General features: G+C 36.1%; 4 protein-coding genes and 1 non-coding gene across 5 annotated transcripts; 3 read left to right on the top strand and 2 right to left on the bottom strand.

The window, feature by feature from the left end:
* Positions 1-948: 948 nt before the first annotated feature.
* J3458_019565 lies at positions 949-1,053 on the bottom strand. Its single transcript has one exon. It is a non-coding gene; the product is annotated as a tRNA-Arg (tRNA).
* A 1,934-nt stretch (positions 1,054-2,987) lies between these two features.
* Positions 2,988-4,321, top strand: J3458_019564 (uncharacterized protein; the record flags this gene model as incomplete). The annotated part of the gene is made up of 4 exons (XM_066121562.1): positions 2,988-3,010; positions 3,127-3,238; positions 3,325-3,927; positions 3,998-4,321. 4 exons carry the CDS (start codon positions 2,988-2,990, stop codon positions 4,319-4,321), a joined length of 1,062 nt encoding a protein of 353 aa, XP_065973176.1.
* Positions 4,322-4,421: 100 nt separating this feature from the next.
* J3458_019563 (uncharacterized protein) lies at positions 4,422-4,829 on the top strand (the record flags this gene model as incomplete). Its single annotated transcript, XM_066121561.1, has 1 exon — positions 4,422-4,829. The coding sequence occupies one exon, from the start codon at positions 4,422-4,424 to the stop codon at positions 4,827-4,829; it is 408 nt and encodes a 135-aa protein (XP_065973175.1).
* Positions 4,830-5,414: 585 nt separating this feature from the next.
* On the top strand, positions 5,415-8,568 carry J3458_019562 (uncharacterized protein; the record flags this gene model as incomplete). Its single annotated transcript, XM_007816265.2, has 1 exon — positions 5,415-8,568. The coding sequence occupies one exon, from the start codon at positions 5,415-5,417 to the stop codon at positions 8,169-8,171; it is 2,757 nt and encodes a 918-aa protein (XP_007814456.2). The 3' UTR covers positions 8,172-8,568.
* Positions 8,569-9,784: 1,216 nt separating this feature from the next.
* J3458_019561 (uncharacterized protein) lies at positions 9,785-10,123 on the bottom strand (the record flags this gene model as incomplete). The annotated part of the gene is made up of 1 exon (XM_066121560.1): positions 9,785-10,123. The coding sequence occupies one exon, from the start codon at positions 10,121-10,123 to the stop codon at positions 9,785-9,787; it is 339 nt and encodes a 112-aa protein (XP_065973174.1).
* Positions 10,124-24,357: the final 14,234 nt, after the last annotated feature.

The raw sequence follows: 24,357 nt of genomic DNA, 5'->3' as shown, positions 1-24,357 counted from the left end.
AGGGCGGCACAGGCGGTGAGGGAGCTAGAGCCCGGAAGAGCCGCGAGCTCGCTTGGGTTGGTGGGATCGGCGTCCCCAGCACTATCTGCGGCTGGCTGCCTGGCTCTCCGAACAAACTCCTAGCTGTATGTTGTTGCCGTAGCTTCTCTGGCGATGTAGGTTGGGTTCCAGATCTCTGGTTAGGAGGCGATAGGCCAGCGTCTCTGTCGGTTCTTTTCGGGGCAGATCTCTCAGCTGAGGTAGGACGGACAGCCAGCTTTCTCAATGCAAGGACGGCACCTTTGGACCTGGCACGCTTGATCAGGTTAGGGAGGCATATATAGTATATCAATGGTGTCAGTTACCTCGGAATTGCGGTGGTCCCGGCATTCCAGACAGGTTGTAGTTGGATTGGCAGATTTCCTCCTGCTAACGAAATTACTTGGTGATTTTGTTCGGTCGCAAGACGGGCAATGGACTGCCAATTCAGATCTAGGACTAATATTACCCCTAGAATCATAATCCATACCCAACCATGCGGTACATCTGTTTCAATAATGGAAGAAAGGCTGCTGGCCAAGCAAACGAACAGATCGCTGGGCAAATTTAGCGATTGTAAACGATTGTAAACGATTGTAAACGATTGTAAACAGAGAAGTAAACAAAGAAGCACCGACAGACGGTGGCTGTCCTTTACCCACTTTTCTAGAGCCACCAACCAATCCAGCCTTCTTTCGCGATTTCCCATACAAAATTTGGACCAATAGAAACTTATTTGTCAAGCCTGCACCAAACCCTCATTATTCGGAAAACTTATGGATTAATGTAGAGTCAGCCTTCGGCTGAATAATGGGTCGTGGTATAGAATGCTTTAGTACTCCGCGAACAATAAATGCCAAAAAAAAGAGAACAAGAATGCCACTTTCTCACTCTCCCCGCTACCTGGGGGGAGAAAATAGAAAAAAATATTGACCGAGACAGGGGTCGAACCTGCGACCTTCTGATTACGTGTGCTAAGAATACTTTAAGAATACTGCATCGTAGTCAGACGCTCTGCCATTGAGCTACACGGCCTTGGTTGGGGAATATCAGTCTATTCTAAAGTAAGAAGGGTATGTAGTGGGGCCCCCACTGCCGACATCGACGTCCTGATCGATTTCAATGTTTCTCATGACCCATGATGCGTTGAGCAATAGATACCCCTACCCATAGTGACATTTCTTTCAGTTGTGCACATCTGGTCTCACCTGCCCCGTGTCATCTAGCATCTCCTCTCGACTTCCAACCTTGCTCTTCCTCACCATGGCCGAACATAATAAATCTGTGACCCAGACAGGTGCTATGATCAATTATAGTATAAGGAGCGTCCAGCTGATACATGTCGCGATAATTTGCTTTATTTTGTATTAGGTATGTGGACAACTTTCATGCAGTATGGAATGTGAAAGGTAGTGTTGATCGTCTGCCTAGAAAGCTGACGGCCGGCTAATATTTGAGTCTCCTTTTGCCAAGGAAAAAAAAAAAACAGAAGAAAAAAAAAATGTCAGCCAATATTTGCTTTTCACCTATCGCCGGTCTGCGCCAAGGAGGAAGAACGGATGGCAACAAGCATGCGACCCGTGCCGACGCAGAAAAGTAGCCTGTGACCACCGCCTGCCTATTTGTTCTAGGTGCAAGGGTGGGAAAATACAAGATAAATGCGTTAATATCCTATGAGAGCGTCCAGAGACGGCTCTTGTGTCGCCAAGCACAACTAGCCCCAAGTCTCCGGTTTGTGCTGACCCCAGATCCCACAGTCGACACACCTCGTACCGATGGAAGCACGAGTTTCCTAAGTGCCCTAAGCTTTCCGGCCTTCTATCAAGAGTTCCCGAGTCCTCCTTTGGGTTCAAAATCTCAATAATTGCTACACCAGTCACCCGACATTGCGTTGCGGGCCAATCAATCACCAAGTGTGCTCAGGGACCTGGCAACTCGGAGTCTACTGCACATGACGGCCGGTGTCGCCTCGTTGGAGAACGGTTACGCGCATCACTTTGGCCAGTGTCCCCAAAGAAGACGAAGCAGATCCCGATAAATGGATGGCGTCGTTCTATGGAGCCGCGATGCGATGGGAGTCATTGGGCTATTTGTTCGTTTACTGGTCATATGGGGCAAGGGGGATAAAAGACAAGCAAGTGTGAAGATCTGTAGGAATCTGGCGCATTTGAGCTGATGGAGAGATTATAAGACTTGTGCTTCATGGTGTATGGAGCCGAGCCGAGTTGCTGTTCGTAGCTATACATTGCTGTTTGGACTATTTTACAAACGCTGCTTGCTCGAACCGCAAGTTTTAGAAGAATCTAGTTAGTTGGTATGGAAATCACGGTGGCTCACGTGGGTCTGGAGATTTGGAGGGCACACGGTGACACTATTTCGCTGGCAACATTCATGGGCCTTCATGCCTCGCCAAAAACGGCTTTTTGTGACCGCTCCATATCGGTACCAATGCATCGCAGGCTTTTTGCTGCGATAGTTGGTCATGACAAAACAGCCGCGACGTTGACTTGACGACCGCCATTTCTCAGAGTAGATTCGTGTCAATATCTCTGCCGCTCAACGTTGCGGACGAAGATCTGCTGAAATGCAACAAGGATGATGACCCAACCTCTGCGTTGGACTGGTGGCATGAATATAGGACTTCACAATACCGCCAGAATGTCAGCAATAGAAAATGAGCTCCTCGAGATAGAACAGCAGCTCCAAAGCTCTGGGCTGCCATCAAAGCTCCACGACATTTCGGTTGATCATTGCGTGCTGTAGCTCTGTTTACTATCCGGCTTGATCCGTTGTCAGCGCGAATCAGCACGTAAATGCATGGCTCGGTTATGTAGAAATAAAGAAGACATGACTAAAGCATACGCGCCAGGGAGGGTAAATATTGTGTAGAGGATTTTTCCACAGACTAAATGCCGGTTGACGCATTGGCCAAGCAGCTCCTTTCAGGCTTAAGCGGTTGCATGTTCAACATGAAGGGGCTAGATAGCATTGCGTTACCGAAGATTACCCAATTTCAAAGTCTTGTTTCTTGCCCCGTGCGAATTATGACTCCGCCATTTCTCTCCAGCATGTTTGAGTCACACACTAACACACACGCACGCGCTTCAGTTTGCGTCGACAAACCGCTGGTGATCTCGTCAGCGCAACTAAGACTGATGCGACTGCTTCTCACACGAGAGGCCGCTACAACATCAAGCTAGAAGCCACGGAGAACGGCGTAGTGACTAGAATTCCGCCAGAGCCATCGTAAGGATCTTCTTTTTTTTTAAGACTGTTTCGTAACTTGCATTTTCTAATCGTGTTTAGTGGGTACACATTGGGCATGCCAAAGCCGTCTTTTTGAACAACTACTTTGCGCACAATGCTTTTTCTGGATGCCTTATTTTACGTTTTGATGATACCAATCCCACAAGAGAGAACCAGGAATTCGAGGACTCTATTCTTCACGACCTAGGTCTACTAGGCATCAAAACACAGCGAGTGACATACACTAGTGATTACTTTGAGAAGCTTTACGACTTATGCTGTCAACTTATTTCTGATGGAAACAATTATGCTGAGGATACAGACATCAAAATACAAAAAGACAACCGTCGTGATCGCCTCCCCAGTAAGCGACGGGATCGTCCCGCGAGCGAGAGTCTCGCCATCTTCAAAGAGATGAGGGAGGGAACGGAGTTTGGCAAAAGACACTATATCCGAGCACGTATCGCCTTTAACAGTTCCAACGCTTCAATGCGTGACCCAGTCATCTACCGCTTTCCCAGCTGGGACCTCGAGGAAGGGCCACAGCCGCATCACAGAACCGGCTGGTCTTGGAACATTTATCCCACATATGACTTTGCCTGTCCTCTGGTTGACTCTATCGAGGGCGTGGGTCACGCCCTCCGCACGACCGAGTCGATGACCGTAACGAGCAGTACCACTGGTTTTGAAGTGCTCTCAAGTTACGGCAGGTTTACCTCTGGGACTTTGCCAGATTCAAGACATTCTATCTAAAAGAAAGCTGGCAAAAGTCGTTGACTCTGGGAGGGTGGATGGCTGGGATGATCCTCGAATGCCCACTATCCGGGGCATCCTCCGTCGCGGTCTTACTTTAGAAGCGCTACGCGAGTTTATGCTAAAGCAGGGCCCGAGCCGAAACGTTGTTTCCATGGACTGGACCACCCTTTTGGCGATGAACAAGAAGATTATTGATCCAATCGCACCAAGACACACTGCTGTGGAATCTGTGGGTTCCGTCTTAGCTGCTGTGGTAGGAGGCCCGGGTCATCCCAAGCAAGTCTCGACCGAAACACCCTAAGAATCCTAGTCTAGGAACGAAGGATGTAACATTTGCAAACCAAATTTACATCGAGCAGGCAGATGCGGCGTCATTCCAAGAGGGTGAGGAGATTACACTTATGAGCTGGGGTAATGCTATTGTTCGACAAGTCACAAGGTCCGATGACCAGACTGTGACCGGGTTACAAATTGAGCTCCATCTCGATGGTGACGCGAGAAAAACAGACAAGAAAGTGCACTGGCTAGCTGCTCATGGTACCAAAATCGCTGGTGCGGAGCTTTGGGAGTTTGACCATCTCTTAACTAAAGATAGTCTTGTAAAGTGTGATGAGCTGGAGCGCTATCTAAACCCCGTCACGTCCCGGTCGACAGATGCGTTGGTAGGTTCTGAGTTTAGTGGGCTCCTGGAAGGGGATATTATTCCGATTGAGTGGAAAGGGTACTTTCGCATGGATAAGCCCATTGGTCAAGGACCTAGTGGCAAGGCGGTATTGTTTAAGATTCCAACAGGCAATAGCAAGGGATAAGGTGTGTGCCCTATCTCAGGCCATCTCTCAACTCTTACTTGCAAATACCTGCACTGCTATTAGAACGGTTCATGTATTGATTTGAGTTAACACAGAAGTGTCTGAGGCTTGTGGTCATGTCATTTCTATGCTACTAGGCGAAGTATATGTTCAGACCGGAATAGGTGGTGGGTGTTGCGACCCAGCCACAGGCTGCAGTGTAGGAATCAACAAGAAAATAATAAAATGATATAAGAAATTAGGTAATAATCTCTTATTATAATAGCACTTATTAAAGTCCCGGGTCCAAGTCACGGTTGCTCCCCTTTTTTTTTAACCGGCCTTTTAAAATCCGGTCCGCCTGGCTTGGCAGATTCGCTTACACCCATGACAAGGCACGGGCTTGATAAATAAGAGAGATAGAGACCGTGCACTACCTCCGCTTTTCCCCATAACACTTGCGTTGTTATCGGAGCCAGTGAGTTATTTTACACATGTAGTTAACATTGAAGTTTTCTAGCCCGCCGTGAAGCGCGTCTATACGTACTTCACAAAATTTCCAAACCACATAAACGAAACACGGCTCAGCCTGAGTAAACTCTAAACATGTCCAACAGTATCGCTGCCCATTCCAAGGATCTGCCGCCAGTCCCCATCAATCGTACGCTGATTGTTCGGACGGCCGTTCAGTCGACTGTGCAGGAGCGAGAGGAAATCCTGAAGCAAATCGAGTACAATGTGTTCGCATTCCCCGCAGAAATGGTGTATTGCGACTTCCTCTCCGACTCGGGCACCTCTGCCATGACGGATGTTCAGTGGGCTGCCTTGCTGCGTGGTGACGAAGCCTACGGACGCAACGCCGGGTACTATTGTCTGCTGGACGCCTTTCGGGATATTTTCGAGAGGGGAGATGATCGTAGGTATCTGTTTCGTGATGTCATGGCCGGAACGATCGACGGTCAACTATATTGCAACACACTGCTGCGACCGAGCCAAGGTGGCTTTGTCAATGGAGGACATGTTCAGGTCGCCCGCCCAAATTTCTACATTGTGCCGCAAGGCCGTTGCGCCGAGGCGATTCTATTCTCAGAGCTGATGAATTCTTTTTCGTCCAAGAATGTCTCGGCTTCGCCCGTTATTATCAGCAACGGCTTCTTTGATACGACCGGGGCCAATGCTGCTGCCGCTGGCTTCGAGCTGGCAACCTTTCTTCAGTCCGGTCTCCACGAGCATTTTCATCCCAATGAGGTGCCCGGCCATAATCCATTCAAAGGCAATCTCGACGTGCCGGCGACTCGCAAATTTTTAGTCGATAACCACCACCGAACAGCGCTCATACTCATTACCATCACCAACAATTTTGCCGCGGCGCAGCCTGTGTCCATGGCCAACATCAAGGCCGCAGCATCACTAGCTAAGGACTTTCATATTCCATGCTTTTTCGATGCTTGCCGCTTTGCTGAGAACGCTAGGTTCATACAAGAGTTCGAGCCTGGGTATGCCGCCCGTTCGATCGCCGAAATAGTCAAAGAGATGTTCAGTCTCGCAGACGGTTTCACTATAAGTCTTAAAAAGGACGCCATGTCGAATATGGGCGGTGCCCTTGCTATTCGCGACAATGGCTGCCTGATGAGGAATTTTGAAGACATCGGTGTTCGGCTCAGAGAACGGCAAATTCTAGAGTATGGGAACGAATCTTACGGCGGGATGAGCGGCCGTGACATGATGGCTGCAGCTGCAGGCCTGTACGAGGCTACCAAGGAGTCTTTTTTGAGGAGCCGCATCGGACAGGTAAGATCTTTTGCGCAGAAACTTCACTCCGCCGGAGTACCGATACTGTGGCCGCCAGGAGGGCATGCCGTATATCTGGATATGAGTGCATTCTTCGCCAATTGCTCGCGGTCGCCGGGTGACTTTGCCTCTGTGGGATTCACAATCGAGCTTTTACTCCGGTATGGCATTCGAGCCGCCGAGGATGGATCATTTACTTGGGAATGGGACAAGAAGCAGTCTGAAGAGGAGCGAGACGCCATTTCTGACCTGGTCCGCTTTGCCGTTCCCCGGAACTCGATGAATGACGGTCATATTGACTACACCGTGGCGGCCGTTTCTAAGCTATATCAACAGCGCCATCTCCTTCCCAACGTGAGAATTGTGAGGGGAAAACACCTTCGTATCCGTCACTTCCAGTGCGGATTTGCTCTCGTCCCTGCAAGTAGGAGCAATGGGAGCCAGTCTCCAACGAATAAAACTTTTTTGTCGACGTCAGAGGCTCAAATAAGATTACTTGGTCGTTCTCTCTCGTTCAATGACGCTTCCGTCGAAGTCTTGGTCCGAGAAATGCAACTCGCAATGGGCGGCTGGGGAGCCAGAGTCGTCAGCAAAACTACCGGCGGGCACCTCTCCAATATTGGACTGGACCATTCCCCCATCGAATATTCAATCTCCTTTGATTTTCATACCGGAACGCCCCAGCTTCGATTCTTGATCGAAGCGCAGCCGCCAGAAGACGTGGCCGAAGTGAAGCTAGCAGATCTCCAATTGGCCACTTTGGAATTCAACCGTACTTTGAGCCAGCGACAGGATGACGCACTTTCATTCGAACGGTTCGAAAAGATAAGAAGCTTGTTCTTCCCAGAGATCGATGATGCGCAAAACGTTTCTGGCTTCGCGGCTTGGCACAGTGCCTGTATTTCGCCTGACAGTAAACGCGCGGACTGGAAAATCTACCTCAATCCAGAAGCTCTGGGAACATCACAACGCGAATTAGTCGTCCGAGAATCATTTGAGCGTCTGGGATTTGCGCACGCTTTTGAGCAACTCAAGCTGGCAATGGAGCCTACGGATAGGTTCTGCTATTTCTCCCTGGATCTCCAGAAAGGACGCGACGCTCGCATCAAGATATATATCCAGCACCCGAATGCTACGGCTCAAAGTCTTGCCGACATGGCTCACAAGGTTTGCTTGTACTTGACAGCAGATGATCGAGATGACATCGTTGCCTTCGTCCGCGCCATGAGCGGCAACATAACAGGTCCCTTCCAGCGCAAGCCGATGCTGACTTGCTTCGCCTTCACGACAGATCGCACAGAACCATCGGTCACTGTCCATTTCCCCGTGTCTGAATATGCAAGCAACGATGCTCAGATACATCGCAGAGTTGTCGAGTACTGTTCAAACAAGGCTCCAATGATGCTGCCGCATTATGTGCGATCTACCGAATCCTTGAGGCAGCGTTCGCTGTCCGATGGGCGTGGTCTGCACAGCTGGGTGTCGTTGAAACAAAGTCCGAATGGCAGCCATGGGCTGACTTTCTACCTATCGGCTGAGCTGTTCGGACCCTTGCCAAACTTGGAGCAGTAATTTCTTGGAAGAAGTTCGACGAGCTATAGAAAACATGTTAGTAAATGAGTCACTCTGGAAAGTTCATTACCTGATGTCGTGGACGAAGCACCAACTTATCATGTGTTATACGAAACACCGACATATATATCTGAATACGATCTCCATCTGTAGGGAGGGACTACGGCGGTGCCAGCAGACCTGAATACGTGTATGAATCCATGTCGTTTCCAATTTTTCATAACTGGTGAGATATACGATGAGGGAGAAATGCCAGAGTCCCGAGATCTAATTACACTGTCATCGTCTACGAATTCTGTTCCCAAAGTTCAAGCCCCCTTGCGCAAACTCACTGTGTGATAACTACTGCTTCGCCTCGTCAGTCTGGTCCTTCCAATTCATTGCCATCGCCTCCGCCAGCATGGCCTTGATCAGCTTTTCGTCTGCCAAGTCTTTACACATCTTGTGGCGCTAGTGTTGGAGGACTACGGTCAATTCAATGTTGTTTGTAGATAATGGCCTTGACCCTATGCTATCCATAGATATAGCTTGTTTGAATAAGAATTGGAATGAGTCATTTAAGCGAGGCACAATTGACTTGACAAAAAGCGGGTAGCCTTTGGGCTAAGAATTATATCATGAGTCCGCTCTTTGAACGTGAACTTACATGTATCTATTCACAATCTACCCTATTGATTGATATCTAAAATGAATCACTCCTGCTGGAGGTTCTCGATGCGGCCTAGAAGAAATTCAAGCTGCCTATAAGCAGCACCTGGGGTGTACTGTGGCATTGCTGGAGGAGGAGCGTCAGATAAGGGTTTTAAACTTTTAAACAGACGCAGTTGGAAATGAGAGCACATACCATGGCCAGCTGCGTCGATCGATACATAGGTCAGTCACGTTCTGTGTGAGCATTCCCTTCGACACGAACATCAGTACCGATAGCCGACTCTTTTCTGTAACCCATTTCTCGCCGTTGATGCTTATATGGCGCGACTAATGGTTCAGTGAGCGCTTTTTGGAACCCTTGGTCTCCGTCGCGGGTCATGTTCTGAATGGTGGCCAAGGTCCCGTTGGCCAAAAGCAGAGCGTCCTGCAAGCCATGGGCAATAATAGTGTTATTGGTAACCTCAATCACACTCGGCGACGGACCCAACCCGCTGGGCTGCGGTGCAAGCCCGTCGGGGCGAGGAAATCCATTCCACGCAAAGCCACCGTGTCAAGAAATAACTGTCAAGAAAAAGAACGCGCTCTCTTACTGAACAATTATACCTCCTTTTATTCCGTTGACACACCCCCTCAGTTTAGATTAAAGTTGTATCACAGCTATTAATGCAAGCTGGATGTTGACTTGGTACTAGTTGGTAGTGATAACACCCCCTGTGGCTCTTGGCTCTAGGGCTTATAGCGTTATTTTTGTGGTGCCTGTGGCTCTTAGCTCTAGGCGTGGTAGGGTTGTTCTAATGTGGCAGCTGAAAAGCCCTAAAAACTTGCTGCACCTAGTAGGATTTAAACTTGGAGGTAGTCGGATAAGAGGTGCGTGGAATCGCGGACTAGTGCCGCTACGTTAACCGGGCTCATAACTGTTAATAAAAAGAACGCGCTCTCTTACTGAACAATTATACCTCCTTTTATTCCGTTGACACACCGTGAGTTTTATAGTCGGCTTTCGGCGGTACCTGGAGCCCCTTTTTCACGTCCTCCCTATTGAAATAGCTGCTGGGGACGTCGTCCATGATACTCCCTGGACGGGGGCAGCTATCAGTCAAGTGGTAAGGGTTGAAGCACGGGTTGACTTTAAATGCCGCTGTCAAAATGTCGCCCCAGATACTGCACCCAGGCTGATCCTTGTCGGGTGTCGCAAATACCTTTTTCGGAGGATATGTCAGGACCTCTGACAGGAAGTTGTTGTAGCCGCATTGCTCGGACCTGTTATTGATGTCGGAAATGAATATGTCGTTGAGGCCCATGACATGGTTCAAATGCTTGACTGCTGCCACAGCCGGAGATACCCATCCACCAGATCAGCTTATACTTTGAAGTACCACACGCATATATAAATTTGGTGGACTGGGAAGATGTGCACCATGTGGAGAGAGACGGTGGTGTTGGTCTAGGCGACTTACCTTGCTGTATCACCTAGTATGAGTTGATTACGCTGTCAACAATCTGTACACCCTTAATGTTGGAGTCGGTGCTGTTCTTTTCGTCAACCATTCGCGATGCAGTATATGGGATCATTTGGTCTGCGTAGCTTTCACCCGTGATGTAAACTTTTCGACGTTCGAGTCCAAAGATGGTCGCGAAGTTCTCGAACCACGAGGTGAATTGTTCAGCGATATCGATGACGTTTCCGACCGTCCCCGAGCCCGGTGAATATCCAGTTCCCGCCGGCTGGTCAATGTAGACTAGATTAGTCAACTTGTTCCATGGGTATGGACTCGGAATCGGCCTGTCGATTCCGTGTTGCCAAAGGAAAGGCCCAGTTGCAAGAAGCATGCCGCTTAACGAGCTGTCTCCCGGCCCGCCGTTGAGCCATATTGTGATCTGTTACATGTTTAAGCCAAGTCCCGTCCAAGTACAGAAGAACTAGGACAGAAACTTATCCTCCCGGTGCCTTGGCAGTTCAATAATTTTCTCTCCATTCTGTATCACCCTAAACAAAGAATAGTGGTAGAGGGCAGACTACAGTAGTACCTCTTCAGAAGCTCTTGGATTTTTGGACGGAAAAACCCAGAAAAATAAACTCGAGTTGCATGATCGAGATATGGGGAGGAGACCCGCATAGGACTCTCTAACATCAAACTCGACCTTCCGAATAGAGTTTCCATCGACGAAATATTCTGCAAATCAAGCCGAGTTAGGTTTCTCTCTCATAAAGTCAAGTAAAGTCCCTTTACTTTTAGTTTTCAGGCTCAAATACTGAGAATCGCCTTCTGAGGCATCATTCCCCCGCAAGGCGACACAAATACCAGCGATAGATGGCTGTGCCACGGCTAGTCATATTAATAATTAGGCAATACAACGTCCAAAAAGGGATGCTGCTAGTGATTGTTGTTCTGGGGTAGTATTTAATTGCTGCGCCCCTGAATGACCGAAACTCATCCACCGAATACGATGCCTCAACACGAGTGGCCAGGTTACTGACTAGAAGGGGTTTAAAACAAAGTAGCACACAAGAGGAAAGCACCTTTGACTTGAATCCTCAAAACAAGCGTTCAAAAGCATGTTTTAAATGATGACATCGCGCAGCCCCAAATGGTCTCACTATCGCCAGGGCGGCAAAATATTGCTGGCACCGATGGGGGTAGAGACGAAGCCCTTCTAAATATATAGAAGTATTATGCGGGTTTCTTACTGACTCTTTCCTAGAACTTAGCTAAATACGCAAAGAAATCGACACCTATTGACAAAGGCGTCACTACAAGCATCGCCACGGGCGGTACTGGGATGTCTCACCGCAGGTATTGCAACAATGATTGGCCCAGTATATGGATGACTTAGCAAGGGCTATTTATAAGTGACATGGTATTTGACGAAATATATTGTGTGACCATCTACCGTCAATTTTCTAGAATCAACGAACAGATCGATCATGTCGTAGGGCAATGGAGCTACCAATACAGTATATCAAGGGTCTATGATGGCGGTTCAGGTTGGAAAAAGATATGCCAGGCATGCAAAGCCATGAGACAATAGAATGTACCATGAAGGGACAGCGGTATATATTTGACTAATCAAATGTTAAACAGCAAGGAATTGAGCAATTGGTGCCAATGTGACAAGGGCTCGTTAGAGGGCTTGAAGCAAAGGGCTCAATTCAATGATAATCTTGTAGGATATCAAAGGTCCTTGGTTCCTCCAAGCCAGAAGGCGAGGGGAGACCATCTTATATACATGAAAGGAACGGCCCGTGCCTAGCGTGCCCCATAGTTCTCGTGATCTCCTTGTGTAACAAAGGGCTTCTAATCCTTGCTTGACCTAATCCGTGTGACAGCCAATAGGAAATGAAAATCACGTAAAAGGAGCGCACACCGCGGATTATCGCCGTTCAGAACCGAATCAAATAAGGCAATAAAGAACAGGGTAAGCTATATAACAATAGCCGTAAGGCCTAAATACACCACGTGACACTAGTATGATAAGGCTGATTATAGCAATGTCTCGATGCGTGATGCATGATACCAACAAGGGGCTCCATCGGATCATTTCTACGAAACGCTTTGCTAACGGGTCCGCGGCAAATTATATCCATGGGTTGCATGGATCCCCTTGCTTCATCTCTTAGTACACGCGGAAAAATATCTTTCAATAATAACATGATCTATCACGTTAACAGCTATGAAAGCAGATTAAATAGTGGAATTATCCTTAGGATTAAAGCTATTTAGGTACGGAAAACAGGCCCTTATTTATAGATATTAAGGTTATTTAATAGATTACCTAAAAAGTAATTAATTTAAGAGGTTTTATAGTATTTAACTATTAAAGGTTTAGCTTTAATACGATAATAGTACGAGCCTTCTTTTAAGGCTTTTTATATAATTAGAAAATAGTTATTTAAGGCGTTTTAAAGCTTATTAAAGTCTCTAATAAATAGCAGTTATTTTCTATTAAAAGAGGCCTTTAGCGTTAATATACCCTTATAAATTAAGTTAATAGCTAGCTATTTGTAACGGTGGCTTAGGTTCTAAGGCACAGTAGGTCTATTTCTTAGAAAGTAAGTCAGGTTAAATGCTATAAAGTAGCTTTTTAAGTAGTATTATAATAAGGCCGTTAAGAGTATAACTCTTAATAGTAAGACTATTACTTAAATTAATTAATAGAGAACTAAATTACCTAATTATAGCGGAATATCTTCTTCTTAAGTACCCGTTTATTTCTCTATTATAATTCTAGATTAATTAGCTTAACTATTAATCCTTTTAACTCCTTAGTTAACTAGCTTAACCTTTAATTCTATTAAGTTTTATCCTAGATTATTAACTTAATACTTTAAGTCTTTAATCGCCTTTTAGGTTACGTAGCTAATTACGTGCCCTTACCTTCTTCTCGTACCTACAGGTTATGCCTATCCTAGCCGGTGCGGTCCTATCCCGTGTCTTGTGTAGTGTCGTTCGTAACCAGAGCATTAGAAGTAGTGTAGTTTTATAGTTTTATAGTTTTTGTAGTTTTGAATATAAAAAATTATATTAAATCTAATAAAATACTTATAGAATTATAAGTTTTACGAATAACTAGCATAAATATGAAATTATAAGCTTATAGTAAAAAAAGTGGGTCCTTATATACTATTATAAGCCTAAAACTTTAAAAACTACATTTTGTAGTTTTTGTAGTGTAGTGTAGTGTAGTAAGTTTTTAGAAAACTATATAATCTAGTTTTTAAGCTTACAAAAAGCTAGAGGGACCCACTTTTTTAAATAAGCTGATTAAATATAATATTAGCTATTTTATGTATTTATTATTATAATTCAAGTATTTTATTAGATTTATTATTAATTATTTAAGCTTTTTTAAAAAATGAAAATGTAGTTTTCTTGTCAATGCTCTGTTCGTAACATTATGCCCCTTCTCTATTAGTCTTATCCTTAAGGCCATTAAAACAGGCTAGCTAAGGGCTTAGGTAATTTTTCTCTCCTTTATTATTAGGTGCTATTATACCCGCTAATCGTATCGTTAAGTAAAGGTTAAGAACGCGTTCTTAGAAGTCTAAGTAGTATAAGGCTTTATTGTATTTAATCCTTTTTAACCCTAAGACTATAGAGAAAGCTTCTTGTTCCTACTATAAGGAAAAGGGTATTACCTCTTATTAATTATCTTCTTTTAATTCCTCCTATTACGCTTAATACGTAATAGATTACAAGTTCTATTACAACGTGTAGGGCATCTCGCTAGCTTAGCTTCGTTAAATAGCCGATTATTATATACGTTTTAAAAGGGAGCTTAAGTCTATTAAAGAAGAGCGTCGTTTAATAGACGCAAAGATAGAGCGTCTACGAAAATAAAAGAGATTATAGTTCAAGAAAATAATGCATGCGGTTACACGTGGTATTAATAACGTTAAAGAGTTAAAACGTGTAAAACGTGAGAAAGCAGAATAGCTTTAAAAGACTATAGGGGTTCTTTTTACTTCTTTTAAGAATCTAGATCCTATTTTAGTTTATTTCTTAGATATTAAATTTAGTATTAAGTTATTAGATAATACTTAGAAGATTAATTAAAATGCGTTTCTTAGGAATAAAACTATTTAAGTAATATTAAGTAATTCATAAGATTTTTAACTAGTTCCTAGGTGTTTTTAGAGTTTAAATATCCCTTTTATTTAACGAGATAATAGTAATTCTTTATATCTTCTTATACTTTAAGTATTCGTTTAACTTCGTATTTATTAGTATCTTCTATTATAATATTTATAGTAATTATAGATTTATTTAATGCTTTCTTTAGTAGTAATATATAAAATATAGGATAGATTCTTATTCTATTTAATAATAATAGTTTATAGTTAGTATTTAAGATTTTCCGTTTAATAAGGAATAGTCTAATCTTCTTTTAATTAAGTTTATTATTAGGTCGCTTAGTTTTAATGTTTTTACGAATAAGGTATACTTTATATCTCTTCTCTAAGATTAGCGCTAGTAATCTCTTTCTATTTATATAGTATTTTATTTAGTTCTATAAAAATATCTATTTCTATTATAAGTGTTTTTATATTTCTATTATAGTTACTATATGCGTTATAATTACTAGCGCGTTTACATTCTATATCGTATGTGTCTTAATAATAGGGTTAAATCCGTAATTTACCTTAAATAGTAACATTCTTATATTATTAATCTTAGAGCTATTATAAGCCTATTATACTAGTAGTAGCTATTTTACCTAATTATTCTATTAGTAGTTAATATAGCTTCACAGATATTATTTAAGTATTTAATTTAAGATTTCTATTTATCCATTTAATTATAGGTGGAATGCTATTAATAAGCTTTATTTAATCTTTATAGTTTCTATAAGGTATTTTTAAAAGTTTAAGGTAAATAATTTATCGCGATTTAATATAAGCTTTATTAGTAATTCATATTATATAATAACTATTTTAAAGAATATATACGCTAAGTTCTTAGTATTACTTAATTTCTTATATAAAATATAATAGGTGTATTTTATAAGTTTATTTATAATAACTAGAATACTATTATAAGCTACTTCTATTATAGGTTCTTTTAACTTTAGTAGTTTAACGATAAAGTCTATTATAATAGTTTACTATACTCTTTTAGGTGGTAATATTAGTTATAATTCTTCGTATAGTACGTGTCGCGTTAATTTTACTTTATTATACGTGTTACATTTCTTAATAACTTCTTATACTATTTTTTTGCTTTCTAGGAAGTTATATAATCTTCTTAGCCTATTAATCGTTTTCCCTACACCTTAATATTCGTATAGTAGGTGCTCGTATATTTCCTTAATAAGCTATTTTTAAAGTGTACTAGAAATATACTACCATTTATTATATAAGAAGGTCTTACCTTCCTTAAATAAATGCGTTTTTGTTTTCTAATTATCTAAATAACTATTATTATTAATGTATAATACGATCTAATACATTTATGTTTTATTTAGCTTAACTTACTAGATTATATTAATTTCTTAGGTGCCTAGTATAAGGTTCCTATTCTTAATAGCGCGTAGTAAGGGTGTATTACTTACTTACTAATTCGATTTTAAGTTCTCTCTTTAATTAAGCGCGTTTACTCTTCCATTTTTAAATTCTTTATAGTATATAATTTTAAAGTTATAATTTATAAGGGTTTTATACCATTTAATCTATCGTTTATTTAAATCCTTTATAGTTAAGAATAATATAAGATTCTTATAGTTAGTATAAACCTTAATTTAATGCTTTACTCTTATAAAATAGTGTCTTTATTCTTTAAAGCACTTAATAATAGCTATAAGTTCTTTATTATAAATCCTATAATTAAGTTTAGGTTCGTAGAGTTTCTTTAAGAAGAATACAATTAGATATAGTCTTTCTTAATTATCTTATTATTTAAGCTATTCGCCTAGTATAAAGTTTAAGGCGTTTATTTTAAGCTTATAAGGTTTATTTTAATTAAGTGCTTTTAATATAGGTTTTAACGTAACTAAATCTTTTATTTTTTAGAATACTATAGCTTTTAGTTTATTTTATTAAAAGCTAACTTCTTTCTTTATTAGGTTTATAAGAGGTTATAAAATGTCTTTATATTCGCTTAAGAACTTATAGTAGAAGTTTATAAATGTTATAAATCCTTTAACTTCTTTTAAATTCTTTAATATAAGCTATTTCTTAATAGTTTTAATTTTATTTAAGCTTATTTGTATTTCTTTATATATAAGCACGTACCCTAGAAACTGTATAGTATTCTAATAGAACTAGTATTTTAAGGCTTTAATTAAGAGTTTATTATCCTATAGAGTTTATAGTACCTTATATACATATTATTTATATTTCTTAAGGGTATTTAAATAAATGAGAATATTATTAAGGTATATAACTATAAATACTTCTAGTTGTTTTCGTAAGATTATATTAATTATTCTTTAAAAGGTTACTAGTACGTTAGTAAGCCTAAAAGGTATTACTAAATATTCGTAGTATTCTTTACTAGTTTAAAATGCTATTATTTACTTGTAGCCTTCTTTTATTCGTATAAGGTTATAGGCTTCTTTTAAGTTAAGTGTAATAAACTATTTAGCTTTTTTAACTTTATCTTTAATTTCTATTATAAGCGGTAACGGGTATTAATTCTTAATTATAATCTTATTTAAGTATTAGTAATTAATATATAATTATAGTTTCTCGTTCTTCTTTAATACCTATAGAATTAAATATCCTATTAGAGACTTTAATAGTCTTATATATCCCTTTTATAACATGTCCTTTAAATACTCCTTAAGCGCCTTATCTTACTTAGGGTTTTAAGAATAAATCTTATTAAACGTTAATTTAATATTAAGCTAAAGTCTAATCTTATAGTCTTAATGTAAATATTTTAATAATCTTATTTCTAGCTCTCTACTAAATAGCTTACTATACTATAAGTATTTCTTAGGAATCTCTGTTATCTTAGCTTTTAGCTCTCTAGTAATTATATATATTTCTAGAGGCCTATTATAGTCTAAATAAGGTGCTTTTTATAGGCTACTCTTAGCTTTATAATTGTATCCTAGTAAATCCTATTAAAGTTAACTAGTTCTTTAATTAACTCGTAGATTACTCGCTTATAACTAGGGTATTCTTAATATAATATTATATTTTAAGATTATTATAATATCTAGTGTAACTTAGTATTTTATACCTTATATATTAACTAAAAGCTACGTAACTTTTATGTTAACTACTTTTTAGCTATACTTTACTATAGTTCCTTTTATAGTTGTAAGTTAATAGGGCTTATCTTTAGGTGTTTAAGATAATTATAATCTATTAATAAGATTTAGCGAGATAAAATTTCCTTATACTCTACTATTAATTATTACTTAAATTCTTTATTCTATTATAATTATATTAATTATAAGATATACTATACTACTAATATTTATAGTATATAAAGACCTATTAGATCTCCGTTAAGGAATTGGTTTTAATTGTAATAATAGCTATTATTTCCTAATTTATTAATTCTATCCTTATATTATTCTTTAACGCGTTATTCTAGGCGCTATTATTAGCGGTTATCTTCTAACGTATTATTAAAGCTTTCTTAGTAATCGCTTAATTTACCATTTATATTAATTAAACTTAGGCTAAGTAAGTTACTTATAGTTATATAGTTCCCTTTCTCCTTATATTATAAGGTTATAGCTTAGGTAATATATACGTTATTCTTAGTATAGTATAACTTTTCGTTTAATATCTTTAAATTAGTTTATTATAATTTTAGTTATATTATAAGGGTTATTTTCCTTTCCTTTTATTCTCGTAGAAACTATTTACTACCTTACTTACTATTAAGGTACGTGTAATAATTATTATTATAATAGAAGGTTTAATTAAAAAGTTTATATTTAATTTTAGGTTTATCTTTCTTAGTTAAATAATTCTCTTTTTCTTAGATTCGTTCTAGTAAAGGTTCACTTTTTAGTAAGGGTATTTAGTATTTCTAAAAGTTATTAGGTATTAGTTAGGTTTTAAATTCCTAATCTTTATTTAAACTAATATTATTTACTAACGTAAGTCTTTCTTTATTACTTATTATACTAAGATTTCACGTGGGTAAGTCTTTTTAGTTTATAGTATAAAGCTTTTTACCTTTAGAAATTAGCTTTTATAGCTTCTTTAAGACTTTACATTTATTTATAAAGTATTTAGTCTTACTATAATTATAATAAGTCTTTCCCCTTTTCTTATTTATAGCGTTAAGTTCTATAGGTCTAGCATAGTACCTATATACTATTAATATTTAGCGTGGCTTACTACTATTAGGTTTATTAAACCTAGCATATAATTTAAATTCCCTATAACCCTTTTCGTAACGTTACTTATATAAACGGTTATTTACCTTAATAATTATTTTAATAAAGTTATTAAATAACTTAGGATAATCTTCTTAATAAATATTATCCTTTACTTCTTCTTTAAGTCCTTAATAGAAAACTTTTATTTTAGGTTTAGTATTCTAGTTAAGTTTTACTATAATACGTTTAAATTCCCTAGGGTAATAAGCTATAAATCTAGTTTACTTAAGTTAAGTAAGTTATTATATAGCTTCTTTATGCTTATTAGAGTTTTTAAATGTAGCGAGAAGTTATTCTTTAAAGGTTTTATAATTAAAGAAGATATAAATAACTTTCACTTTAGCTTTAGCGCTATATTTAAGATATACGCGAAGGGTTAGCTTCTATTATTCTATTACTTTTCTAGTTAAGAGGTTATTAATATAAAGAATCTATAACTTAAGCGTCGTATAGATTTTTTCGTTAACTTATAGGTAAGCTTAGGCTTATATAAGAAAGTTTCTTATATTACCCTTATAATTATCGTATAATTTAAGCTTAGGGAATTTTAGTATATTATTATTATTAATAAAGGATATAGGTATAAGATTTTAAACTACTATAAGTTTCTCTTCTTATACCTTAAGTTTTTCGTAGAAATTATTCTATTAGTTAAAAAGCTATTAATTCTACTTCTTAAGCTTAGTAATCTTATTATAAAGGTACTTTATTATCTCCCTAGGGTTAATAGTCTTTCCGCTTAAAGTAAATATCTTAGAAGTCGTTACTACTTAAAGTTTTAAGGTAACTTATTAAATAGAATTAATTAAAATGTAATAGTAGCTTAGGTTTTAAGGTATAATAGGTTTATTTCTTAGAAAGTAAGTTAAGTTAAATACTATAAAGTAGCTTTTTAAGTAGTATTATAATAAGGCTATTAAGAGTATAACTCTTAATAGTAAGACTATTACTTAGATTAATTAATAGAGAATTAAATTACCTAATTATAATAGAATATCTTCTTCTTAAGTACCCGTTTATTTCTCTATTATAATCCTAGATTAATTAGCTTAATTATTAATCCTTTTAACTCCTTAATTAATTAGCTTAACCTTTAATTCTATTAAGTCTTATCTTAGATTATTAACTTAACACTTTAAGTCTTTAATTACCTTTTAGGTCACGTAACTAGTTACGTGCCCTTACCTTCTTCTCGTGCCCACAGGTCATGCCTATCCTAGCCGGTGCGGTCCCGTCCCGTGTCTTGTGCAGTGTCGTTCGTAACACTATTAAAGCTATTAATAGTTATTAGGGTAAGCTAAATTAATTAATTTAAGCTCTTTTAATAATACTAATAATATTAATAAGCTTTAATTACTTAATAAAGCGGTTAAATTATTAGTATATTAGAATCTTTATTAATTTATTAGCTAAATTATTAGCGCTTTAAATAAATTTAATATTAAAGATCTCTTATTAATAGGCTTATTAAATCTAATTATTATAAATATTAATATAATAAAGAGTAATCTTAAGCCTTAAAAGATTACTATTAATAAGCTAAATTATTTATAAATTATTATATTATATTATAGGCTTTAAATAATTTAGCTATAGGTTTAACTATTAGAAAAGCTTAAATATCGCGATAATCTCTTTAATTATATGTGTAAAAGCTAATAATTTAGCTTTAATAGACGATATTATAATTATATTTTACTTACTAGCTATTTAACTAATAGGTTTATTAAATAATTAAATTATTAAGCCTTATAATAACTTTTAGGTTTATTAGTCGTTTATAAAGGTAATATTAAAAGCTATTTAAAGCTTTAAGTTATTAAAACCTTTATTAAATTTAATTGCTAGGTATTACGTTAAATATAGGTACTTAATAACTTAATTAATAACCTATTAATGTATTTTTAACGGATTAAAGAGGAATTTAGCTAGCTTAGCTACTAGTTTAGCTATATTAGGTCTTCTAATAACCGTAATATAATTAATAGAGCTAATTATCTGCTAATATTAATGAATTTAATTAGTAGTTATAATACTTAAATTAGGTTTTAGTTGATTTTTAGGTATTAGACTTTCTTTAAAGCTATCTCTCTTAAGAATATTAAATTTCGTAGCTAGTTTTTTAATATAAGAATCCTAATATAATTAAAGCTTATAAGTAATCTTATCTTAAAGAACTTAAATATCTAGGAACTATTATAGCTTATTAAGGTCCTTTATATTATAGGTTAATTTAAGCTTTTAAATTATTTAATTAATAGCTTTAAAAGCTACCTAATAGTATAAAAAGATAATATTATTAACGTAAAAAAAGACCGTTAATATTAAGCTATTAAAGATATAAGAGTCTTTTAAATAAGGTGTTAAACCTAGTAGCTTAAAGGTTTTACTAAGAGATTATTACTATAATAAGGCTAACCTTTATAGCTTATATAGAGCTTATAGTAGTCTTATTATTTAACTAGGCCTTTTAAAGCCTTTAAGAAATTTAACGTAAACTTCTTTATGAATTAGGCTATTTATAAAGGTATTAATCGCGTTAAGCTACCTAGCTTTTAGGTTAAATTTAGCTGTAGCCTATAATAGCTATTAGGGTTTAAAATAACCTTTTAGCTAAGATTATAGCGTAAATCTTCTTATTATTAGGTGGTTAAAGGTTACCTTATACGTATAAATAAGCCTTAAATTTATTAACGAATTCGTATTTATTATATTTATATTTAAACACTTAAGTTAATAGTAATAGGCGATATAACCGTTTTATTTAATTAGGTTAAATAAGTTAAAAGGTCTCTTAATTAATTAAGGTATTATATTTAGCTTAAGTAGCCTTTTTAAATTTAAGCTTATAAGAGTACTTTTATAGCTCTTTCTAATATTAAGGTTTAGGTAATAGGCTTCTTTTATATAGCCTTTTAAGTTATTTAATTAAAAAGCTACTATAAAAGCTATTAAGAGCCCTATTAAAAATTCGTTATAACCGTTAAGGTCTTTTATCTTAATTAAAAGGCTCTAATAAAGCTAGCGTTAAAAGGTTTTAATAAGAGCTACTTATATTAGATTTAAGGTCTTTAAAAATGTTAGATTTAAATAAGTTATAACTAACTTTCTTTTTAACTAGCTTAAAGGCCTTAAGTATTAACTTTAATAATAAACCGTATCTTATTAGTATTATTATTATTATTAGACTTAATATAGGTTAGAAATTTAAGCTATTATAGCTTCTTTAATTGAATTTAATGAATTTAGCCTTAATAGAAGGTTTTTTTATTAAAGGTTACATCTTTAACCTATTTAACTTCTAATTTTAATGGAATTTATATGTGAAAGATATTAGTTAAGTTATATCTAATAAGGTAGCTAATTTCTACGTGGGCTATTATCTTAAGAGCTTATTTTTAAATGCCTTAAAGAGCTTTCTAGGTTATTAAATAAGCCCTATAGCCGTACGCAACTAAATATATAATATTAGGCCTATCTAAATAACCTATATTACGATTATTTAATTAGAGCTACTATTAAAGCTATTAGAAGGGCGTCTTTTAGTTTATACCTTATTATAGTAATAGATTATAAAGGTAGGTAATAGCTTTCTAAATCTTAGGCTATAATTTAGTAGAAAGGTTAGCTATTAGCTGTATTTAGAGCATTAACAAAAAAACTACACTACATGTAGTTTTTTAGTGTAGTTTATAGTATAGTGTAGTTTTTATAGTTTTAGTGTAGTTTAACTACACTACAACTACATTTATGGTGTAATATGTAATTATAAAGGGAAATTTTAATTATAAATATAACGTTAATTATAAGACTTGTAAGATTATAATTAATATCTTTAAATAAAGCTAATTTAGCTCTTTATAATGCCCTAGTTTTTATATAAATAGCTTATAAATTAAGTGAGTTATAATAGGTTAAATCTTAGCTAAAAATTAAGATCCACTTTTTTAAAATAAGAGATTTAAAGCTTAATAACTTACTTATTAATAACGCTATAAAGCTAATTTTATAAGATTTAAAATCACGTGATTTTTAGCTTTATTTTAATATATAATATACTTATATAAGCTTTTTTTTAGTAAAACTTTTTTTTATAATAAAATTTAAAAATAAAAAAGTTAAGTAAGAAATATAAAATCTATTATAATACTAGAAATAATATATATAAAAAGAAAGTATAAAATATTATTTTATATGAAAAATTTTAACGTATTTAAATATATTACTTATAACTTTAATATATTTCTTATAACTTAAATATTTAATATTTTATACTTAAGTTATAGGGTAATACTATAAATATTATTATTTTATAAGACATTTATACATAAATAATAGAAATTTTTAATTTTATTATATTTAATATATTTTACTTATAATAATAATATAAAAATAATACTAATTTACTTAATATAACTCCCTTATAATTCCCTTTTATTTTATTTTTATTAGTTTTTTAATCCCTATTTTTAGCTTATTTAAGCTAGTTAATCCCTGCTTACTAATACTAATATTAGTAAGCAAATTTAGCTTTATTTTAGCTTACTAATTATATTAGCTAATAATAGCTTATAAATTAATTAATACTATATATTACACTAATTTTTAAAATGTAATATAGTGTAGTAAAACTATACTACACTATACTACACTAAAATTCACTAAAAACTACAAAACTACACTACTTCTAATGCTCTGGCTGTATTATACGAGCTTTTAACCTTAAAATACCCCTAAACCTTTTAGCAGGGCCGTTTTAAGCGGGTATATACGGTAATATAAGCTTATTAATAATACCTTTATAGTTAATTTAAGCCTTATAAGCTATTTAAAGGCTTCTATTATTATTCTAATAGATTTAATAAGTACCTAATTAATATTACCTTTAAATTTAAGCCTTAAATAATTAAAGAGCTAATAATAGGGTATTTTAAGTAGTATTTTTAAGCTTAAAGACTATTAAAAGGCTTAAGAATTCGTTTTTAATTACTAGAGCTATTAACTTATTATTATAGCTAGGCTTAAATTAAAAGATATTAATGTAAATCCTTTAAAAGGGTCTTAGACTTATTATTTAAGGGCTTTTACGAGAGATAACCCTTTTAGCCTTAGCCTTAAACAGAGCATTGACAAGAAAACTACATTTTCAATTTTCAAAAAAGCTTAAATAATTAATAATAAATCTAATAAAATACTTGAATTATAATAATAAATACATAAGTTAGCTAATATTATAACCAATTAGCTCACATAAAAAAGTGGGTCCCTCTAGCTTATTATAAGCTTAAAAACTAGATTATGTAATTTTCTAAAAACACACTACACTACACTACACTACAAAAACTACATTTTGTAGTTTTTGAAGTTCTAGGCTTATAAGAGCTTATAAGGACCCACTTTTTTATGTTAGCTTATAGTATGAAATTCATACTATTTATCCTTAAAACTTATAATCTTATAAGTATTTTATTAGATTTAATATTATTTATTATATTCGAAACTACAAAAACTACAAAACTACAAAACTACACTACTTCCAATGCTCTGGCCTTAAAATAGGCTTTATAGTTAATTTATATAAGGCCTTAAGTCTTTAACCTAGTAGTCTATTAAACTAAATACTTAAGGCTATTAGCATTTAAGTTACTTAGCTATTAGTATTGAAGGTTAATAGAGGCTGTTTTTTAAGGTT

The sequence above is a fragment of the Metarhizium acridum genome (assembly GCF_019434415.1).
Source record: "Metarhizium acridum strain ARSEF 324 chromosome Unknown scaffold_568, whole genome shotgun sequence".
Lineage (NCBI taxonomy): Eukaryota > Fungi > Ascomycota > Sordariomycetes > Hypocreales > Clavicipitaceae > Metarhizium > Metarhizium acridum.
Note: the sequence above shows the minus strand (reverse complement) of the source record. Positions and strands in the feature narration are given on the sequence as shown.